Consider the following 18,739-nt stretch of genomic DNA (forward strand, 5'->3'; position numbering starts at 1 on the left):
TGAATCCCAAATCCCGGCTGCTCTGAGCTATGGGTAACCTGGCTGTTGAAGACCAAACAGACTTGTAGAGCGGTTTGGGTTGGAAAGGACCTTAAACATCGCCTGGTTCCAACAGCTGATGTCGATCCAGCATTTTTAAAGCACGGGTTACCGCGCTGTGAATGTGGAAGCCATCACAACAGAAGGTATTTCCTCGATTTTTTTTTTCTTTTCCTCAGTCTAACTGTTGAATAATCGCTGTTTCTAACAGGAACATTGATGCTGAATAGCAACAGGTGCAACTACTCCCGTTTTAACTAACCTGATTCCAAATTCTTACTCCTCCTTCTTCTGCCCTATCTGTTGGTGACCCAGGGTCTTGCTCAGGGCTCTCTGTACTTCTCCACCCACACTGGCAGCATGGATGAAACAGAGCAGCCTGGCACAAATTCTGTGGGCCCCCAGCAATTTAAACAGAGCCTGGTGGTCTGCAGCACAAGGAGCTGTCTGCTCTCTCCTCTTGTCCAGTGGGCAAAGGACACTTTGTATGGAGAACTGCTGAGGTTCCTTTTAATGTCATTAAAAAGTATTAGCATGCAATCGTGTAGTCACTATACCTTAGGGGCTTCTAAAAATGTTCATGAATTGTATAAAGCACTCAAAAGAGGCAATGGTGGGTCATCTGTTACAGTTGAAATGAATTCCTAGTAATTTCTTTTGTAAGACTGAATTAAATCTGGATGGTCGTTGCAAACCTACATTATAGAGATTAACGTGGACCTCTACCTACATCAGTTATCACTCCAGTCTTGCAATACCCCTTCAGGATAAGCTGCCCAGGGCTCTGAGTCACTGCTTAGTGACAGGTACAGGTGCAGAAAGGACAAGAGGAGGCATTTGGAGCTGCAAGGCTGTGACAGGAGCAAACCTTCAGGGACAAAGTCTCTCATATGCCGGAGGGTGGAGGAGTTTCGAGGAGATGGGCACGGTGCCATGCATTTACAGCACGGTGGGGATGGGCTGATCAGGACTTTGTAACTGCTGTCAGAGGAAATGCAAACACCTGGGGGAACCTGAGAGGTGGTGGCTGACAGGGACTGCAAAGGAACATTCTTAGAGAGCTGTGTTGTGCACATGTTACTGCTGACTGGACCAAGGAGCAGCTCTTAATGTTTACATTTTTTATTTTTCTACAGTGAATGAACTCCTTGGGCTTACCTGGACCAAGCCATTGTCATCTTTCAAAGGCTCAGTACCTTCTGCAGCACTCATCTGGTATCTACTGATACAAAGGTATGCAAATAAAAAGGGTAAATATATGCCCTCACAACTGTAGCTTTTGCTTCTGGAGCACAGCACAGGATGTTTAGAGCTCAGATGAGCAATTTAAGTTCCCCATTGTCAAAGAGGGCTTGAAATTCTGGTTTTGAGGAAGCCAAATCACTCCTTTTGTCTAAAAGACAACGTTTTAACATTAAAAATTAATTACCATTTGCATAGCTAATGAAGTTACTGCTCTCTTTGCTTCCTTGAAATTACTTGAGAACTTCCTGTGATCCTGAACTACATGGCCAAAATACACTGTAGGCAGTGGAACAAGAGGCAAGTCCTGCTCTAACAGTGCTGTGAAATACTTGCACTTAGCTTTTACAATTTCTTAAGAATTAAAAATGAGCAATTTCCCTTAGAAAAACAATCTTTCCATTAATCCCCACTGTCTCAGCATCACTGTGCTAGTGTCTGGCATCCTGGTCCAGTTTGCAAGAACAGCCACACATGAATCTAACTGTTCATTTCTCTAAAAAACCCAAATTCTAGCATGAAATAATGGCAACTAAAGAGAACCACAATACACAAATCAGTTTTACTTGTATAAAAATGATTCCTTCACAAACAAGACATTTTAATAGGGCTAATGGAAAGATGTGCAGTATTTTAATGTAATCATGCACTGGTCAGAGCACATATTAACAAAACACCAGGTACAGTTTCTCAGGTGTTTGTTTGTATCTAGAGTTTTTGGGTTTTTTCCATGTCTTCCCTCTAAGAGTCAACTACCCAGGACAGGGATTTTCTGGAAGTGTAAGACTTGCCAGGTCAACAGAGGTACAAGGTGTCCCCTCAATGTTAATAATTATCAGAGCTGTCAGTGCAGCACATTGCCAGCACCCAGTGACCCACTGTGCTGCTGGGAAGGAAAGAAGAAAGGTAGCACAGCTCTTACAGAGCAAAAGGGTTTGATCTAAAACAAACAAACAAAAGGGTTTTCAGAGCCTACACAGATTAACACAATGGGGCACAATTTTGCTGGGGATTTGTGTTATTTTCCACGGGTTCTAAGCAAGGTTGAGTTACCACTACTATTTATATGCCTCAAAATTACAGAAGCTTGAAATCCACATGGATTTCTGGACATGTTCAGATGAACTCTGTAAGTAACTGCAAACTCATGGCATTTGTATGATGTTCAGCAGCAGCAGAGGAGGAGGTGTGCATATCAACAATATTTAATTTTTAAATAAAAACGACCTCTGTATGACAGTTATATGGTTCTAGCCAAACCCAGACATTTCAATAAGTTACTGACAGTACAAAGTTGTATTTTATCTTCTGATCAAACCATTCCAGTTCTGCAGCTCACAGCAGTAGGATATAAATATTAAGAAAAAAACCCCAACAGACCTGTATTAGACTAAACAAAGTCTTCCTGTACTGTGTAAAAACACACACTAAGGAAAAAAAAAGTGGTTTTCTTTTGGCATACTTCTTTTTAAAACAATTTATTAACAATATCCACCAGTGCACCTGCCACCCTCAGAACCAGAAGGCAGCATTTCACAAAACAAGTCTGTACAATTATGTACATTTTTTCACACTTTAGATGGTTCCATTTTCAACGTTGGATCCATTGACTGGAGGCTCAACAATCAGTCTTGGCTCTATCAGGGCATCCCAGCTTTCAGTTATCTGAAAACAAAGCACAGACAACACTTAGCAGGTACCAGCTACACCAGCAGATGCAGTTTCTCTGTCATTACTCTTTGTCTAGGCCTGAACAAAGACTCATTCCTGTGATTCATTGATCCTCTTGATGAACCTCAACCTGCCTGACATCCTGGGTAAGGGAAGATGCAGGTAAGAACAACAGTGCATGAAATCAATAAGCTTGAAAGAATGGATACTCTGTGAGACATGATGTTTATTTTATTAGCCAAAACAAAAATTTAATTAGATGACTGGCTTTGACCCCATTTAATTGAGGAATATGCAAGAAGTGATTCTTACCTTGTGATCATGCACGTTCTTGCTAGGAAGGGACATTTATTTTTGCTTCCATTTATTTTAATCAGATTACTCCCATTATTATGAAGGGAATCTCCCTGAGATGCACAGGGCCATAAAGCAGGGCAGGTATCAGCTATGCAAAACTGAGAACAGGATTCAAAGCAGGACCCACGTACCTTGGTGTCCTGAGGGACAGCGTACTCGATCAGCTCTGCTCCATCTGCAGACTGGTAAACCAGATCGAATTTCCCCGGCTCCTTAGCAACTTAAAAACAAACAAACAACTCAATTAACTATAAACAACAACAAAAAAAGTTTAAATGTTTACCTCAAACCCCAGTTTTGTTCTGTTTGTTTTACAGTTGTGTGTCTGGGCTTGTAATTCTAACGAAAAAAAATCTGAGGTAGAGCTGAATACTACACACCAAATTTAAGGTGACTCATGTGACTACATGTACCAAAAAGGTAACAATATGTTGCTTAATTTTGAGAAAAATATCCATATGACAATTCATTAATTCTGGCTTCAATGGCAACTGCAGGACACACACTCAGTTTCAGAAACATTCCTTGTTTGAGGTCTCAGGAACTGCACCTTGTCATTGCAGGGACTCAGTTCCACATCCACTGAAGGCAGTGGCTTCACTGATGTTGCAAAGAATGGCATTATGGTCTCACATCTTCTCTGTAATTCCACATACTGATTTCAGTTTTTGTCAGAAAATGAAGCCACACTACAGGTGAGTTACTGAGCACTCATACTGATTGAAGAAATTCACTTCTGTAAATGCCCACGAGCATCTTCAGTTCAACTAGCAAGGGTCAGAACTCCTCCATTTAAAGAGACTTTTTGGGGAGGGAATGAGGAGGGAAGGGGTGTGTTGAGAATGAACCCAAGGAAATTGGGAATACTCCTGAAACATGAGCTGTTTTCCAAGTGATGCACATGACAAGAAGCCTTTGGTGTCCCAGGGTACGTACTTTGTCCTGATGGTGCTGAAAGGATCTCGAGCTCGATCTGCTTTTTATCAGCATTCCAACTGATTATTTTTGCCTCCTTCATAAAGCAACAAGAAAAGAATCAGGTAAGATACACTTCAGCACTGGATAACTATTCCATATCTACAACCCCTGTGCTACTTGATCACTGCTAGAGGAAATTTGGCTTTCAGTTTTTCCTATCTCTGTGTATAAAATCTGCAGAGAATTAAGGTCAGCAATCTGTAGCTACTGGCATCAATAAACCAAAGTTTACTTACTGTCACTGACTTCTCAGTTTAACTGAGTACTTCCCCAGAAACCAAGTTATCTCAAGTAGCTACGAAATTTTACTTGCACCCATTTCAAGAACTTGCCCTGACTTCAAACCACAGCACGCTCAAATACATCTACATTTTTCTACTTGAAGGTCTGCGTTTTTTGTCATCTCCAAAATGTCAATGATCATTAACAATGGTTGCAGTTGGGTTGGTGTGGGTTTTTTTTTAATAACTGCTACACCTTTCAAATTTTCAATTAGTTTTCATTTTTACTGCTGCACCAGGAATGGCCTCTGGAGCCAACTGGATGCAAAGAAAAACACTGTACAACCTCAAAATATTTAAAGTCATACCTCATCTATAATAGTTATGTGAGTGAATTATGGGAGGAAGGAAAATCAGTACCTTATAGTCTGAAACTTCAGGACTGTAATTTTCAGTTAGTTCCAAGCGCTGTTGAAAGAAATACAAATAACAAATTTTAAGTTTTTGCAGTGAAGTGTAATTATCTGTATGGTAAGATTTGCAATAATATTGTAGAAAAGGTATCTAGAGAAATAACAACATGTACATGAAAATTCACACTGAAATGAGAGCAGACACAACATTTCTTTGTGTTACACAAAGACAGAAAGTCTAAAGAAATGCATTTAACTTATGCACAGGCTCCAAACCTTTGTAAAAATCCAAGTCAGACTTTACAACAAGAGAATTTTTTAAAGAAACTATTAGGTCAGAAGCTTAGAGTGGCCCAAATGAAGCAATTTTAGCCCACTAACATTCGGTATTTCCAGAGTTCTTTACCTTAAAGGCAATCTTTTCTCCCACTTGGGGTGGAGCAGCTAGAAGAGGTAACACATTATAGTCTCTCTTGGGAACCTCCACGGGATTCTGTGAAAAAAAAACCAGTATCCCATTGACTTAATTACTGTATTACTAAAACTAGAAGATAATGTTTATGCTGTATGGATTGTGAGAAGCTCTGATAAGGGTAAGGTACCCATCTGAGTGCTTTGTTTTGAGACGTGTAGTACAATCACTTAAATACAAACACTTCCTCAGGCTGACAAATGTGTATGATAAGTAACAGATTTACTAAGTTAAGATCAGCCTTTATCCCATCAAGCTATTTCTGCTTTTATTAATTACTCTCATCCTATAGATTTTTTTGTATAGTTAAAGCTGCAAGAGAAAGGTGACCTCTGACTGCAAGTCACTCACCTGGACAACAACAGAAGTGTTTGTCGCAGATTCATTTAACTGCCTCTGTTTCTGGCCTTCACTGCTGTAGTTATAGAAGAAGCCAGGGTTTGCTCCTCTCCCATGGCCTTGGCCCCTCATCATCCCACGAAACCCACGGCCCCTAGGTCCTCTCCAAAAACAATCCTCTCCCGATCCACGCCCCCTTCCACGGCCTGGGCTGGCAAATGGTCCCTGAATATTGGTTGGCAACTGTTTAATACAGTTTCTTCCTACGGAATTACTCAGTCCAGCATCTGCTGCGGGTTTTTTAGTAACAGGTGTGTCTGAATCTGAACTGTCAGACTCTGAAGAGGAGCTCTTTGCTTTGGGAGCCTTGGTGCTGGCTTTTACAGCCACTGTGTTGGTAGGCAGAGACTTTTCCTTTGCAGTGCTGTCTTGTGCTGGTGTCGCCTTCTCATCCTCTGTACTCGAGTCAGAATCTGAACTAGAGGACTGGGGTTTTTTAGCATTTTTACTAATTGCAGTCTTAGTCTTTTCAGTGTTAGACTTTACAGTCACTTTATTCGGTTTTGCATCAGAATTTGCAGCAGCTTGGGATTTGTCTTTGGGAAGTGTCGCCGCTACAAGTTTATGGGAAGATTTGTTTTGCTTTATGTTTAATTCACTGCTGTCACTGTCAGACGATGTGCTGGAGGAATCTGAAGTTTCCACCCTCTTTTTTCTGGACTGTGTTGTGACCTTTTTGGTACTATTTTTACCAGAATTTAGAGAAAAGTTCTCATTTTCCTGTTCTAAAGCCATCTTTGCTGCAGCAGCCTTTGTCTGCTTTTCATCCTTCTTTTTTGTTGCCAACTGTTTCTCCCTCTCAGCTTTTTTAAGCTTTTTAGAATGGGCAGTAGAGCTGTCTTCCTTACCTTCTGCAAGTCTATTTCTTCCACTAACTTCTTCCTTTCTTTTTCTTTTCGTGTACCTTTTTTGAGAGTCCCAAATATCTACAGAGCTCTCTTCCCTGCAAGAGGAATACTCGACATTATGCTTGTCCTTTTTCTTTTTCCTTTTATGCATGTCTTCATTCCTAGAGAATTCTTCCTTGTCCTGCTTGTGTCTGTGCCTTTTTTTGTCTTCTTTTGTTGTGTAAGTAAAGTCATCATCTGTCTCTTCATAATCATCTGCAATTATGTCATCCAATTTTACTCTGTCAAGAAAAACCCAAACAAAAGTCACTGTTGAGCAAAACGAACACTTTTTCCTACATGTCAGCAGCTCAGGTAAGTTAGTCTGGAGCAGGGATGCTCCATCTGTGCATGGGACAGTCAGGAGCCTCCCCCATGAGCACAGGCTGTGACAGGCAGGTGCTGGGGCAGGGCAGCATCTGGACCGGGCAGAGCATGGGCCATCCTCTGACACCCCCCTTTGGATACTGATGGGCATGGATGGGGTTTATATGTGGGATTGACTCCCCGCTCCTGCTGTCCCGATCCCGGTCCTGTTCCTGCTGTCCCGATCCCATGGTCCCGGTCCCGATCCCAGTCCAATCCCACTGTCCCTGTCCTGGTCCCCCTGTCCCTGTCCTGGTCCCGCTCTCCCTATCCCCTTCGCATTTCCACTGTACCAGTCCCTGTCCCTATCCCTGTCCTGATCTCATCCTGCTGTCCCTATCCCATTCCCGCTGCCCCTATCCTATTCCCCCTATCCCGTTCCCGCTGTCCCATTCCCGCTGTCCTCATCCCATTCCCGCTGTCTCTATCCCATTCCCGCTGTCTCTATCCCATTCCCGCTGTCCCTATCCCGTTCCCGCTGTCCCACTCCCGCCGCCCCTATCCCATTCCCGCTGTCCCTTTCCCCCATCCCATTCCCGCCCGTACCGCAGCGAGTCGTTGTCGCGCACCAGGCGCGCGCTCTCGGCGGGCGGCAGCAGCGCCCCCTGCAGGAAGAGGCTGAGGCGGGCGCGGCGGCTGAAGCCGAAGCGGTGCCGGATGAGGCTGAGCAGGTCGGTGACGAGGCGCGCCTGGCCCGGCTCCAGCAGCAGCCAGCACAGCGCGCAGCCCGGGCTGGCCGGCGGAGGGTGGTCGAACTGCAGCCGCAGCCGCACGGGGCCGCCGCCGGCAGCCGCCATCATGGCCGGGGAGGGGCGGGAGGAGGAGGCGGGGCGAGCGCGGAGGGCGGGGCCGCGGGCGGGGCGGGGCCGCGCGCGCGTGACCCGCGGGAGCTGAGGGAACGATGGGGCCGCGCCGCGCCGGGAGCGCGCTGTGCGCGCTGCTGCTGCTGGCGGCGGGGACCGCAGGTACGGGGTGGGATGGGACGGGACGGGATGGGATAGGATAGGATAGGATAGGATAGAAACAGGAACAACAGCCTCCGGGTACAACGTGTCCAGCGGCCGCTGCCGCGCAGGCCCCGGGCTGAGCTCCGGGCGGTGCCGCTGCCCTGCCGGGGGTGGCGGCCGGGAGGGACGGGGAGAAGGAGGCAGCGGGAGCAGCAAAGCCCGGGCACTGCGGCGTGGGAGAGCCGCGTTGCTGCTTCTCCGGTGCGCTGCTGCCCTGACCCAGGAGATAAGGGGTGGAGTTTCAAAGGTCTGTGCTGGGAGAGTGCCTGTCCTTCGTGGGCAATAGAGTGATTGCTTAAGGTGACCAGACTATACTGATTTCGTTAACTGTAGGATTAGATCTTGGAGTCATTTAAAAGTGGCCCTCTGTTTGTCCTGCATTGGCTGTCCTTGGGGACTGTAGAGTGACTTGGTCTCTCCCGACACTCGGTGTTGGAGATAACACGGTGCTGATAACGCCAAGGTCTTACGGGCCACTCACTCCAGAGTCGGACTCGATGGTCCCTGTGGGTCCCTCCCAGCTCGGAATATTCTGTGAGCCCTGGGGACCCTGAAGCTGGTGTGAGTTATTCCATCGTGTCCAGTGGGGCTGTGCATTCAGCTCAGGCCTTGGAAAGACTTTAAGTGTTTCCTGATAGTACAAATTATCCCAGTGACTGAGCTGTCATTCCGGCGGCAGCTCTAATGCCAGGCTCTGATAAGGAAGCACTTAATTACACACTTAGCTTCATTCATTGACGATAACTCAGCTGTGGGTGGGGGTGTATGTATAAGTAGGTTTCTTACAGTAATTTTTTTTTTTTTATGGAAGGGCTTCTAGTTACCACACCCAAGATTGAAATGTAATGTTTTGGAACAAGTGTAATGGAAACCCCAAAGCTAAGCCTTTTTACCTGGCTGGTTTTTATTTTTATTTCCCCCCCAAGGTGTAGTTCTGAGGCAATCCCAAGAGCCCAAAGAGCTGTGGGGATATGTGCAGGTTCGGAGTAAGGCCCACATGTTCTGGTGGCTCTACTATGCAAATAACCCAACCAAAGACTTCACAGAACTACCTCTCGTCTTGTGGCTTCAGGTAAGGTTTGCTGAAAGACACCTAAGTGATATGATAATTCTTTCCATCTGTGGTTCAGTTTGATTGGTATCTTGCAGCCCTCCAGAAACAGGGTTGAAAATTGCCTGATTCTAAATGACTCACCTTGTGAATGAGGTGTTCAGGCTGGGAAGAAAAAATGATGATGATATCCTGCAGTTGTGGGGTGTCCCCAACTGCTCACCCTCCGTCAAGTTCCATTCCAGAAACAGAGGTTTTTCTTATCTTTCACACAACAGTAGTGATTTTTGTGCATTGTAGTGTCACAGCTCCTTTCCTGGAGAGCTTGCAGTCTAAACAATGTTCAGAGAGAGAGAGAGTAGATAAAATAATCAGAGATTTAAAATGGAAACAAGAGAGCCTCTGTTTATGGATTGGTCTCATACTATCCCAGTTTGATAAAGGCAGCGTGTTCTCCACAGTCACCTCCAGCAGTACATTTCAGAAGTTAATGTTGAATATAGTCACTTTGAGGATTTGGTCTTTTTCTTTCTGGGTTATTTCATCAGGGTGAAATGCACAGGCTGAAATGTACATGCTGGTTAAACTAATGACTAGTGACCCTGCAGGTCACTAACTTCTGCATTCGTTATTCAGGGAACAAGGTTTTGAAACTGCCCACTTAGCATGCAGCTCATCAGATGATCTCCCAAGTGACTGCTTCTCTGGTTAATTCTTGCTTTCAGAAATGGAATGTGTGCACATAATGAAAGATGAGGAAGAGAGCCTGCTCTGCAAATTAACGTGTAGTGCAAAAGCCATTTTTTAAAATTTACAGTCTGTAGTTCTACTTTCTGGCTCACTTTTACTTTTCTCCTATCTGTCGTGTGGCATGCTGCCTTTTAACTTCTTTGTCGTTTGTTTTTTCCCCACAGGGAGGTCCAGGATCTTCAGGTTGTGGATTTGGGAACTTTGAAGAGATCGGTCCATTAGACAAAGAAATGAAACCAAGAAATACAACCTGGGTACAGTAGAGTGTTAAGCTTCTATTATTGATTGCAAATGTTTGTTTGCTTGTGTAAGCAAGCTATGCAAAAACACACAGTACAGTTTTCATGTAAAGTTCAGTAGAACTATAATATTTCATTTTGAAATAGTGTGGTTAATAAATTAGCTCATAGGAGTAACCTTGTTTAGAGCTGAAGACTGCACCTAATAATTAGATTTGCTGCAATATGTCTGGGCTTCCATGAATTTGTGAAATGCAGTTATCTGGGAAGCAGAGAGCAGGCAAATTGTAGAAAGTGTTATTTCAGATCACAGCTTCATTGTGTGCAGTCATAGAGCTTTTTCTGGATGGATGGCAGTGTAAAATGTATGGCTTGTAATTACAGGTCCAGTGTGGCCTTCAAGGGAAAACAAATTACAGCTGCCTATGAAGGTGGAACTTCAATTAATGAAATGTATTTGTGCTCTGAGCTACAAATAGTCTGTAGTACTTTGGAGTTCCCTAGACCATGTGGGTGACCTGCCCCTGGATAACTGGGTTTTTTTGGGTGCATTTCTTGTTGCAGATTGGGCAAATTAAAAGACCTTATGTTGTACTTCTGTATTGGTGAGCTTTGCTGCTTTGAGCCATAAAAGCGCTCTGTGCTGATCTGATTTTATTTTTACAGTTGTAACTATACAACGATATTATTTACTACAACAATCTCACAAAATCCCAGCAACCCAAAAGAGAAGACTTTGCTGTAGAAGGAAACCTTTTTCTTTGTTTTACATTCTGACAGACAAGTGTCACCTACACAATTTCTCTCTTTTGGTCTTTCAACTAATTTTTCTGCAAGTTCTTTCAGCTCCAGAGATTTGCTGCCTCAGTTAATCATTTGTGCCATCAAAACTTAAGTTTTTTGCCGGGGCTGAGCTGTGGTTTCATACAAACCTTCTTTCTGCTTGTACAGTTGCAGGCAGCCAGTATCTTGTTTGTGGACAATCCTGTGGGCACTGGATTCAGTTATGTGGATGATTGTAGCTTGTTTGCCAAAAACCTTTCCATGGTAGTTTCTGATATGATGGTTTTCCTTGGAGAATTCTTCTCATGTAGAACAGAATTCCAGGTAAGTGAATTGAATTCTCATTTAGCATTTGCTTTTTCTTTGCTTTTAAATAGAACTCAAAAAGAATTAGTGAACATATTTCCAGATGGGCAGTGTTTGCTGCTAGGTGGGGGTTGGTGGGACTCAGTGCAAGTATAATCACTGCCTCTTATTCCCCACGATTCAGAAGTTGTATCTCGAATTTGGGGTTAGTTAGATTAGCATTTGGGTGGATTGTTGTCTGTTGAGTGATCTGAGAAGCATAAGAAAAATACTGAGTGTTTGGCAGTCAGAGGTGAACAGCCAGTGCCTGGCTTCTGTGGGCTGTGGTTGGAGGTATCTTCTGCCCTCTGCCCCACAAGTTCCTTGTGTGGCTTTTCTCTCCCCAGACCATCCCATTCTACATATTTTCTGAATCTTATGGAGGTAAAATGGCTGCTGGCATTGCTTTAGAGCTGCACAGGGTAAGTAGTTGGAGGATGTAGTTTGCTTCTCACTTAAAATGTAGTCTTCTACAAGTTCTTATATTTTCTGGAATACACTGTCCCTGTTGCCCAATTCCCAATGGTACTTATCTTTTTCACTTAAAGAAAACTGATTCTGGAGTCATGAATCTATAACTAAAAGTTGCGGGTTTGTTTGGTTTTGTTTTTCCTGTTATTTACTCAGGCTGTTCAAAAAGGGACCATAAAGTGCAATTTTATGGGGACTGCTCTTGGAGACTCGTGGATTTCTCCCTTGGGTATGTTTAAAATCCTCAGACTGTGGGTGATTTGTTGTTGTTTTGTTTTGTCGGTTCCTTTAATCATTCCATGAGTACCTAAAGTCAAAAATGCCCTGCCTTAAGTGAATAGATTTCATTGATTAATGCTTTAGGGGGTTAATGATGTTGCAGGATTTGTCAAGAACCCGCTCTGTGGTAATAACCTTAGGGCTAAACTGAGCTGACAGTACTTTTTTACTGATTAATTCATCTCCATAAATTTTTGTCATGGTCAGTGTTGCCACAATAAAAGGAAAGTAAGTTAAATCACACGTCAGAAAGTTCCATGTTTGAAATCTGTTCTGTTTCTTTAGACTCTGTGCTATCTTGGGGGCCCTACCTTTACAGCACTGTAAGTACCTTCTTAAACTCTTGGTCCTCACCTGATCACTTGTGCTGCCATACAGTGTAAATGAATGTTGAATTTGAAGGTTACCTCTTACCCAGAAGAGAACCTCGAAAGCGTGGAGGCTGTTAGCAATAAATGAATGTGAAATCACAATTAAAGCTGTCCTCCCCTGTGTTTGCTTTGCAGTCTCTCCTTGATGATAACGGTCTAGCAGAGGTGACTGCTGTTGCCAAAGAAATAATGGATGCAATAAATAAAAATCAGTATGGGCTGGCCACTGAGCTCTGGGGCAAGGCTGAAAGTGTCATTGAAGAGGTGAGATCTTTGACCAACATGAGTAACTGGTGCCTGGGGAGGCACATGATTTTGGGTTATCCTTTCTATGAGCACTGGGTTGGCAGGAATTCTCCTGCCCAGTCATTTTTGCCAGTATTTATTTTATCCCAGTGCTGCTGTAAAGGAGCTGTTTGTTTGCTGTGCACCAAACACAGCCATTCTACAATCCTTGGACACATCCAGATGCCAGCAACTCATACCTACCACCACGTTCTTAAGGAAGAATTTGAGGGCTGTAGGTTGGAAGGATGTTGAGGCAGCACCAGGCCAGACTAGATGTGGCAGCAGAGCCCATCTGAAAGCATCACCTGGCCCTGCAGCTCTCTGGAATGAGTAATGAGAATCCACAGTCATTTGTGGGGTGTAAGGCTTCCTGTAGCTTCACATCTGTTTTGGAGGAGTAAATGGTATCTCTGGCACAACCCATGAGTGAGCAACACAGGCTTGAGGAATCCCTTCCTCACTTCTCAAAGCAAATGTAGGACCTGAGTTTTTCCATAAGTATCTTCCTGAAGTGCTGGTAAAGTGGCAGGTCACAGGGTCCTTTATTTAGGATTCACTTACCTCTTTTTTTTCATAATAGTCTGTTCTTCATATCTGAGAAATGGTTTTGTTAGTGTTTCTGAAATTATCTTGTGTTTTCAGAACACAGACAATGTTAACTTCTATAACATCATGACTAAGGAGGTTCCAGAAGTGAAATCAGATGAACAAGAAAATCTCTATCTCAGTAAGTTGTATTTAAATACTTAAGCTTCTGAGGCCCTATGTTTGCATTCATACCTTCAGCTCTGATAGTGGAAAGAGCCTCAATTTAGCACATCCTTAAAATGGATGTTGATATTCTCCTGAGCAGAACTTGTTTGCTCTTGCATAAATAGAGACAGATAGGAATGTGGAACAACCCTATGGATTACTCCACCTGTACATCCTGCACAAATTACAGCAAGGAAGCACTCAGTATAATTGCAACACATTTTATGACCTTTAAGTTACTTCCTCTTGTTGTCTTTCATTTCTGTCTTCAAGCTAGGGCACAGAAATGTCTCATCAGCATAAATAGTCTGATTAGACTCTTTTGCTCCATGATATTTGAGCATCAGTGTGAAAAACACACGTGTAGAGTTTCTTTCAGGCTCTTTCTCTCTTTCTCTTGGCTTCATCAGGGAAGGTGAAGTTAACTCCCAAAAGTAAAACATTGCAGCTCAAAAATAACTGGTCATTTGAGAAGCCCTGTCTGTACCAAGTGGCTAAAGCAGAAGCCGAGCTCCTGAAAAAACGCTGTGTTAGCCAAAAGTAGACATGGATGGTTGGGTTCCTCCCACATCATCCCCTGACCTAAATAAGGGTAGAGTTCAGTGGTTTCTAATAAACAGAAGCAAATCTCTCTCTGTGGTGTTGCACTTTCATTAGAGCAGGGTTTGTTGGCCATGACTGTGGCACTGAAAATTATCTGTGCAGGGTGACTGTCTTAGATGTGCCACTGATCAAAGGGTTCTCTCTTTTTCCAGTGCGACTTTACCGGCGCCATGTCAGAAATATGCACCAGGCCAGCCTGGATGAACTGATGAATGGCCCCATTAGAAAGAAGCTGAAGATTATTCCTGACTGTGTGAAATGGGGAGGTACGTTCCTGTGCACCTAATGAGTCCATCACTGCTGTTCAGAGTATTGCAGCCTGTAGGAAGATGCTCTAGCAATTGGTCACATTCCATTGTCATTATCCTTGGGGGCTAAGAAGGGGACTTATTCTCAGAAATGAAGATGTCATAGGGCAGATGTGGTTCTGGTTCCAATTCTGCTGCTTGTATCTGTCTTTAGCCAAGTAACTAAAAGTACAAGGGGAGGGAGGCAGAAGATCCTCTGTATCTCAGCAGTTGGTTTCTGTCTTTCATGCAGTCTTACTGAAATTGCCGTCAGTTTTTCTCTGCCAGAAGTCTGGTATCATGCATTGTGTGGAGGAGAGGGTGTAAAACAGAAAGGAAGGCTTAAAGGACTGATGGATGCCAGCACCTTGTGTGTGTAAATAGGAGCCAGGAGCTACAGTGCTGTCTGTGAGCTCCAGTGGGAGCCTGGCTGCTTTCTGGTCCCCTCTGGTTCCTCAGACTGATAAATTACTGGCTGCCACTTTGGGCTAGGACTGGTTTTTATGCTGCTGTGAACTGCATTTCAGAACCTTTAGCCCGTGCTTCTCTACCAGCTTGGGGATAACAACCTTTGAGGACCAGTTAAAATTTGTCTTTCCGGTTCCAACCAGGTCAGTCCAGACAGGTCTTTGAGAACATGGCTGAGGACTTCATGAAACCTGTCATTGATGTTGTTGATCAGCTTTTGGCAGCCAACGTTAATGTTACAGTCTATAATGGGCAGCTGGATCTCATTGTTGACACCATGGGTAAGGAACTTCTTGGCTGGGGTTGGGAACAGAAGTATGAGTGATGAGTAGACTGTGAAGTTGCCAGGATATTGGTACCTGGATTTCTCCAGTCTCCTATGCAAATCTTCTAACTGGCAATGCTTAAATACTACAGTCATAAATGAGCAGCTTTTAGTATGTTTTGCTTGTATCCCTCTGAGAGAGGGAAATCCTTTACCTCCATTATGCTACTGAGAAATGGATCTGAAACATTAGTAATTGCTTGTTTCAGTGAATCCAATAATTCACTTAACTCTTCTGATAGATGAATATATCTGTGTGTTTGTGTGTGTGCTTGTTCATAAATGAAGGATGTTGGTAATTAATGAGGGAGATGCAGTTGAAGAGTGATCACACCTGCCCTCAGTAACATGTAGGCTCCTGCACATCTTGGGCTTTGTTTGTCCCTCACTGCTTGCAAGATGCAGATTTGGTCCAGTGGCAGTTTGGGAGGGAGGCCAAGTGCTCCTGAAGTGCTTCCTGCTACAAGACTACCCTGCTCCCTTCCACTCACCTTTTCTTTTGAGTTAAATGCTCTGCAATCACAGACCACCAAACACCTTCCTGTGTTGTGAAAGGCTTTATTCTTTGTCTGTCTCTGCCCACTTAGGTATTCAGATGCCCTTCATGAACAATACAGCAATTAATAAATCCAGGAAACAGTATTTAGGCCACCAAAACAGATTAGCAGTTAGTGGTGCTCCAGTTTATCATATTTTGAGCTAAAATGGAGCTGCAGTTAAGATGTAAATTCTTCCAGTCGTTCAGAGATGGGCTAAAGGTTTGGCACCCTTGGTGTCCTGGAATTCGTCTTTTTTCTGTCTTGACCACCTTCTCTAGCAGCACCTGCAAACAACCTTTCCAGGCTCTTCTCAGTGAGTGTGTAACAAACAGAGAAGCAGTGTCTCTTGATTTCCAAGGTGGGGGCTTGGTGTGGCTGATCCTTCTCCACCACAGGACATTCAGGTGTTTGAGGAGTAAAACAAAATAATGTTGGAATTTCTGGGGCAGCAGAGCCTCCAAGAGGCACGTGTTTACCTTGTGCAGTCATAAGTCCATTTCATACACACCTTCAGTGTTTGCTTTCCCCTTCTCCCTCCACTGATTTGTTTCAGCCTGTCCTGAACCAGCCTTGATTATTCTCCTAGGCATAGCAAAATTGGTTTTAGAACCTGAGCACACAGAGACTTTGTGCTCACTCTGCTGTATTGAGACCTCGTACAGTGGGCATCCAGCTGAACTGGACTCCCAAGTTGTTGTGTCAGTATCTGTAATCAAATATATCTCTTATCTCCTGCAGGCCAGGAAGCATGGATCCGGAAACTGAAATGGCCCAGTTTGGACCAGTTCAGCCAGAAAAGGTGGAAGGCACTGTATGTGTGTCCAGAATCCACCCAGACAGCTGCTTTCTACAAGGCCTACGAGAACTTTGCTTTCTTCTGGATTCTCAAGGCTGGGCACATGGTAAATAATGACCTTCTTGGGGAGAGGGGCACCATTATCAGCAAGGAAACTGCAGAAGGTTTGTGCCTGCTCTCTGCTTCCTTAGAGCAGCTGCTTATCCTGTGCTTATCTCTGTGCCAGGTACCTTCTGACCAAGGGGAGATGGCACTGAAAATGCTCAGGATGGTGACCCAGCAGCAGCTCTAGGGAAGGGGAGCCCAGCTGGCCTGGCTTCCTGCCCAGCCCCAGGGCTCCTGAGGAGTGAGTCCAGAATCCAGAGCCGAAGAAGGAGCAATGGCTGTTTGGACACACAACCTCTCTGATCTCGTGATAAAGTGCACAAGCACTCATGGAAAGGCATTCTTTTCCTTGAATGAGTTGTTGCTTTTGAATTTTTAAGCTGTGATTTGCTGCCTTAATACTGTTCAAAAACGACTCTATCAGAGGAAAGTCCACTGTCATAAAGAACTAACTCTGATCCTTTGACTTGGAAGGATTTTGTGCTCTTGCCCCTCCCTGAATGCTCCCTTCTCTGTTCACACACCAAGACTAAAACTGATTTGACCCCTGATAGATTTGCTTTGTGTTCCTCTCTGAGAGCTGATCTGCTTCAGGAGGCCGTGGAATGTTCCCTCCTTTGTCCTGAGGCCTCTGCTTGAGTCACCTGGCTGGATTACAAGCTGAACATATGGAGACAACAGGATAGAGGACCTGCCCCAGAGGAATCACAATCCATCTCATCTTGCTGGGGGGCCTGAGTTAGGATCCAGGATTCTTCAGGCTTCCTGTGTTATGGAGAGAGAAAAACACCCCCCAAAGGAGGGTTTGACCTTTCTCATGTGGCCATTTGTTTCTTGTTTTCATTCTCTTTAATAACTATTACTCAAACTTTGCCTTTAGCCTTAAGCCCTAAAGCACATCCAGCAGGAATTCCTGCTTTCCTGGAAGCAGGAGCCCTGTTAATACCCTCTTCTTGTACAAGAAAGAGTCCTAATGGACAGAAGCCACTTAAACCTTCTGGGTTTAGCCTGGAGAGTAGAAAGGAGCATTATATGAACAATAATAGCATAGTTCTGAGAGATAATAGCAGTGTTTAAAAGAAGGGTATACAAAATCTTGATCTATATTTTTTAAAGATTTTTTTTTTTAAGTCTTGCAGAGACCTATTATTTTGAAACAACATTTTTTTTTATATACTAGTTAAGAAGAGACTTGGTCAGACATCATTTGACTTCTGCTAGGGAGCTCAAAGCGGCTGCTGTTTATTGGTGTCTGATAGGAGGCACAACAGCTCATTCCAGCTGTCAGAATCCTAAATAAATAGCAGCCCTACAATTACTTCAGCAACTGAAACTGTCATGAAATGCCTGATAGCATTGGCTCAGCAAGGACTGAGGCATAATGCTGTGTAAACACATATGCAGTCACCCAGCAGCTGCAGTATTGGCACCTAATAAGTGCTTTCCTTTTTTGTGTTCTCTCCTTGAACTGTATTCTAGAGAACTTTAGCAATGCAAATCCAGATTTATTTTTTTAAACATTTGTTGGAATAAATAGGTCTAATTCATCTCTGTTCAGCATCACATTGATATCATTGCTTGAGAATCACATCTTTTCTGTTTTGGCTTTTAGATGAACAAGAGGAGGGTACTGGAAGTGTGTAAGTGTGAATATCTGCATTCTCGGAATATTTTTAAGTAACTTGCCAAGCAAATCAGTATGTTTGAGCCTGGGCAGTGTGCTGGTTTGAGCTGGGATAGAGTTCGTTTTCGTCACAGTAGATAGTCTGTGCTGTGTTTGGATTTGTGCTGGGGATGGTGTTGATAACACAGGGATGTTTTAGCTGTCACTGAGCAGTGTTGTCACAGCATCAAGGCCTCTTCTGCTCCTCACCCAGCACAAAGGCTGAGGGGCACAAGGAGCTGGGAGGGGACACAGCCAGGACAGCTGACCCCAAGTGACCCAGGGGATATCCCAGACCATGTGGTGCCAGGCTCAGCAGGGAAAGCTGGGGGAAGAAGAAGGAAGGGGGGACATTTGGAATGATGGTGTTTCTTCCCAAGTAACTGCTACATGTGATGGAGCCCTGCTTTCCTGGGATGGATGAACACCTGCCTGCCCATGGGAAGTGCTGAATGAATTCCTTGTTTTGATTTGCTTGTGTGTGCAGCATTTGCTTTCCTATTAAACTGCCTTTATCTCAACACGTGAGTTTTCTCACTTTTACCCTTCAGATTCTCTCAGGAACAGCTTT

The 18,739-nt window shown here is 44.0% G+C and overlaps 2 protein-coding genes across 4 annotated transcripts; one reads left to right on the forward strand and one right to left on the reverse strand.

Annotated features, from left to right (window-relative positions):
• Positions 1-65: 65 nt before the first annotated feature.
• SCPEP1 (serine carboxypeptidase 1) lies at positions 66-18,265 on the forward strand. Of its 3 annotated transcripts, XM_027691705.1 has the most exons (16): positions 66-185; positions 1,176-1,272; positions 3,029-3,114; positions 3,844-4,004; positions 8,979-9,124; positions 10,018-10,107; positions 11,044-11,199; positions 11,568-11,642; positions 11,848-11,920; positions 12,256-12,293; positions 12,477-12,605; positions 13,272-13,356; positions 14,138-14,251; positions 14,884-15,021; positions 16,343-16,506; positions 16,627-18,265. In XM_027691705.1, exons 5-16 carry the CDS (start codon positions 9,050-9,052, stop codon positions 16,690-16,692), a joined length of 1,203 nt encoding a protein of 400 aa, XP_027547506.1. In that variant the 5' UTR covers positions 66-185; positions 1,176-1,272; positions 3,029-3,114; positions 3,844-4,004; positions 8,979-9,049; the 3' UTR covers positions 16,693-18,265. The 3 variants fall into 3 exon arrangements, with proteins under 3 accessions (XP_027547506.1, XP_027547507.1, XP_027547505.1); XM_027691706.1 differs by lacking the exon at positions 66-185 and having other exon boundaries at positions 1,175-1,272; XM_027691704.1 differs by lacking the exons at positions 66-185; positions 1,176-1,272; positions 3,029-3,114; positions 3,844-4,004 and adding an exon at positions 7,929-8,010.
• On the reverse strand, positions 2,744-7,845 carry COIL (coilin). The gene is made up of 7 exons (XM_027691702.1): positions 7,592-7,845; positions 5,745-6,921; positions 5,328-5,414; positions 4,929-4,976; positions 4,246-4,321; positions 3,441-3,529; positions 2,744-2,946 (listed from the first exon to the last, which is right to left on the reverse strand). Exons 1-7 carry the CDS (start codon positions 7,843-7,845, stop codon positions 2,857-2,859), a joined length of 1,821 nt encoding a protein of 606 aa, XP_027547503.1. The 3' UTR covers positions 2,744-2,856.
• Positions 18,266-18,739: the final 474 nt, after the last annotated feature.

Source organism: Neopelma chrysocephalum, unplaced genomic scaffold (genome assembly GCF_003984885.1).
Source record: "Neopelma chrysocephalum unplaced genomic scaffold, ASM398488v2 Primary Assembly neopelma1_84, whole genome shotgun sequence".
Taxonomy (NCBI): Eukaryota; Metazoa; Chordata; class Aves; order Passeriformes; family Pipridae; genus Neopelma; species Neopelma chrysocephalum.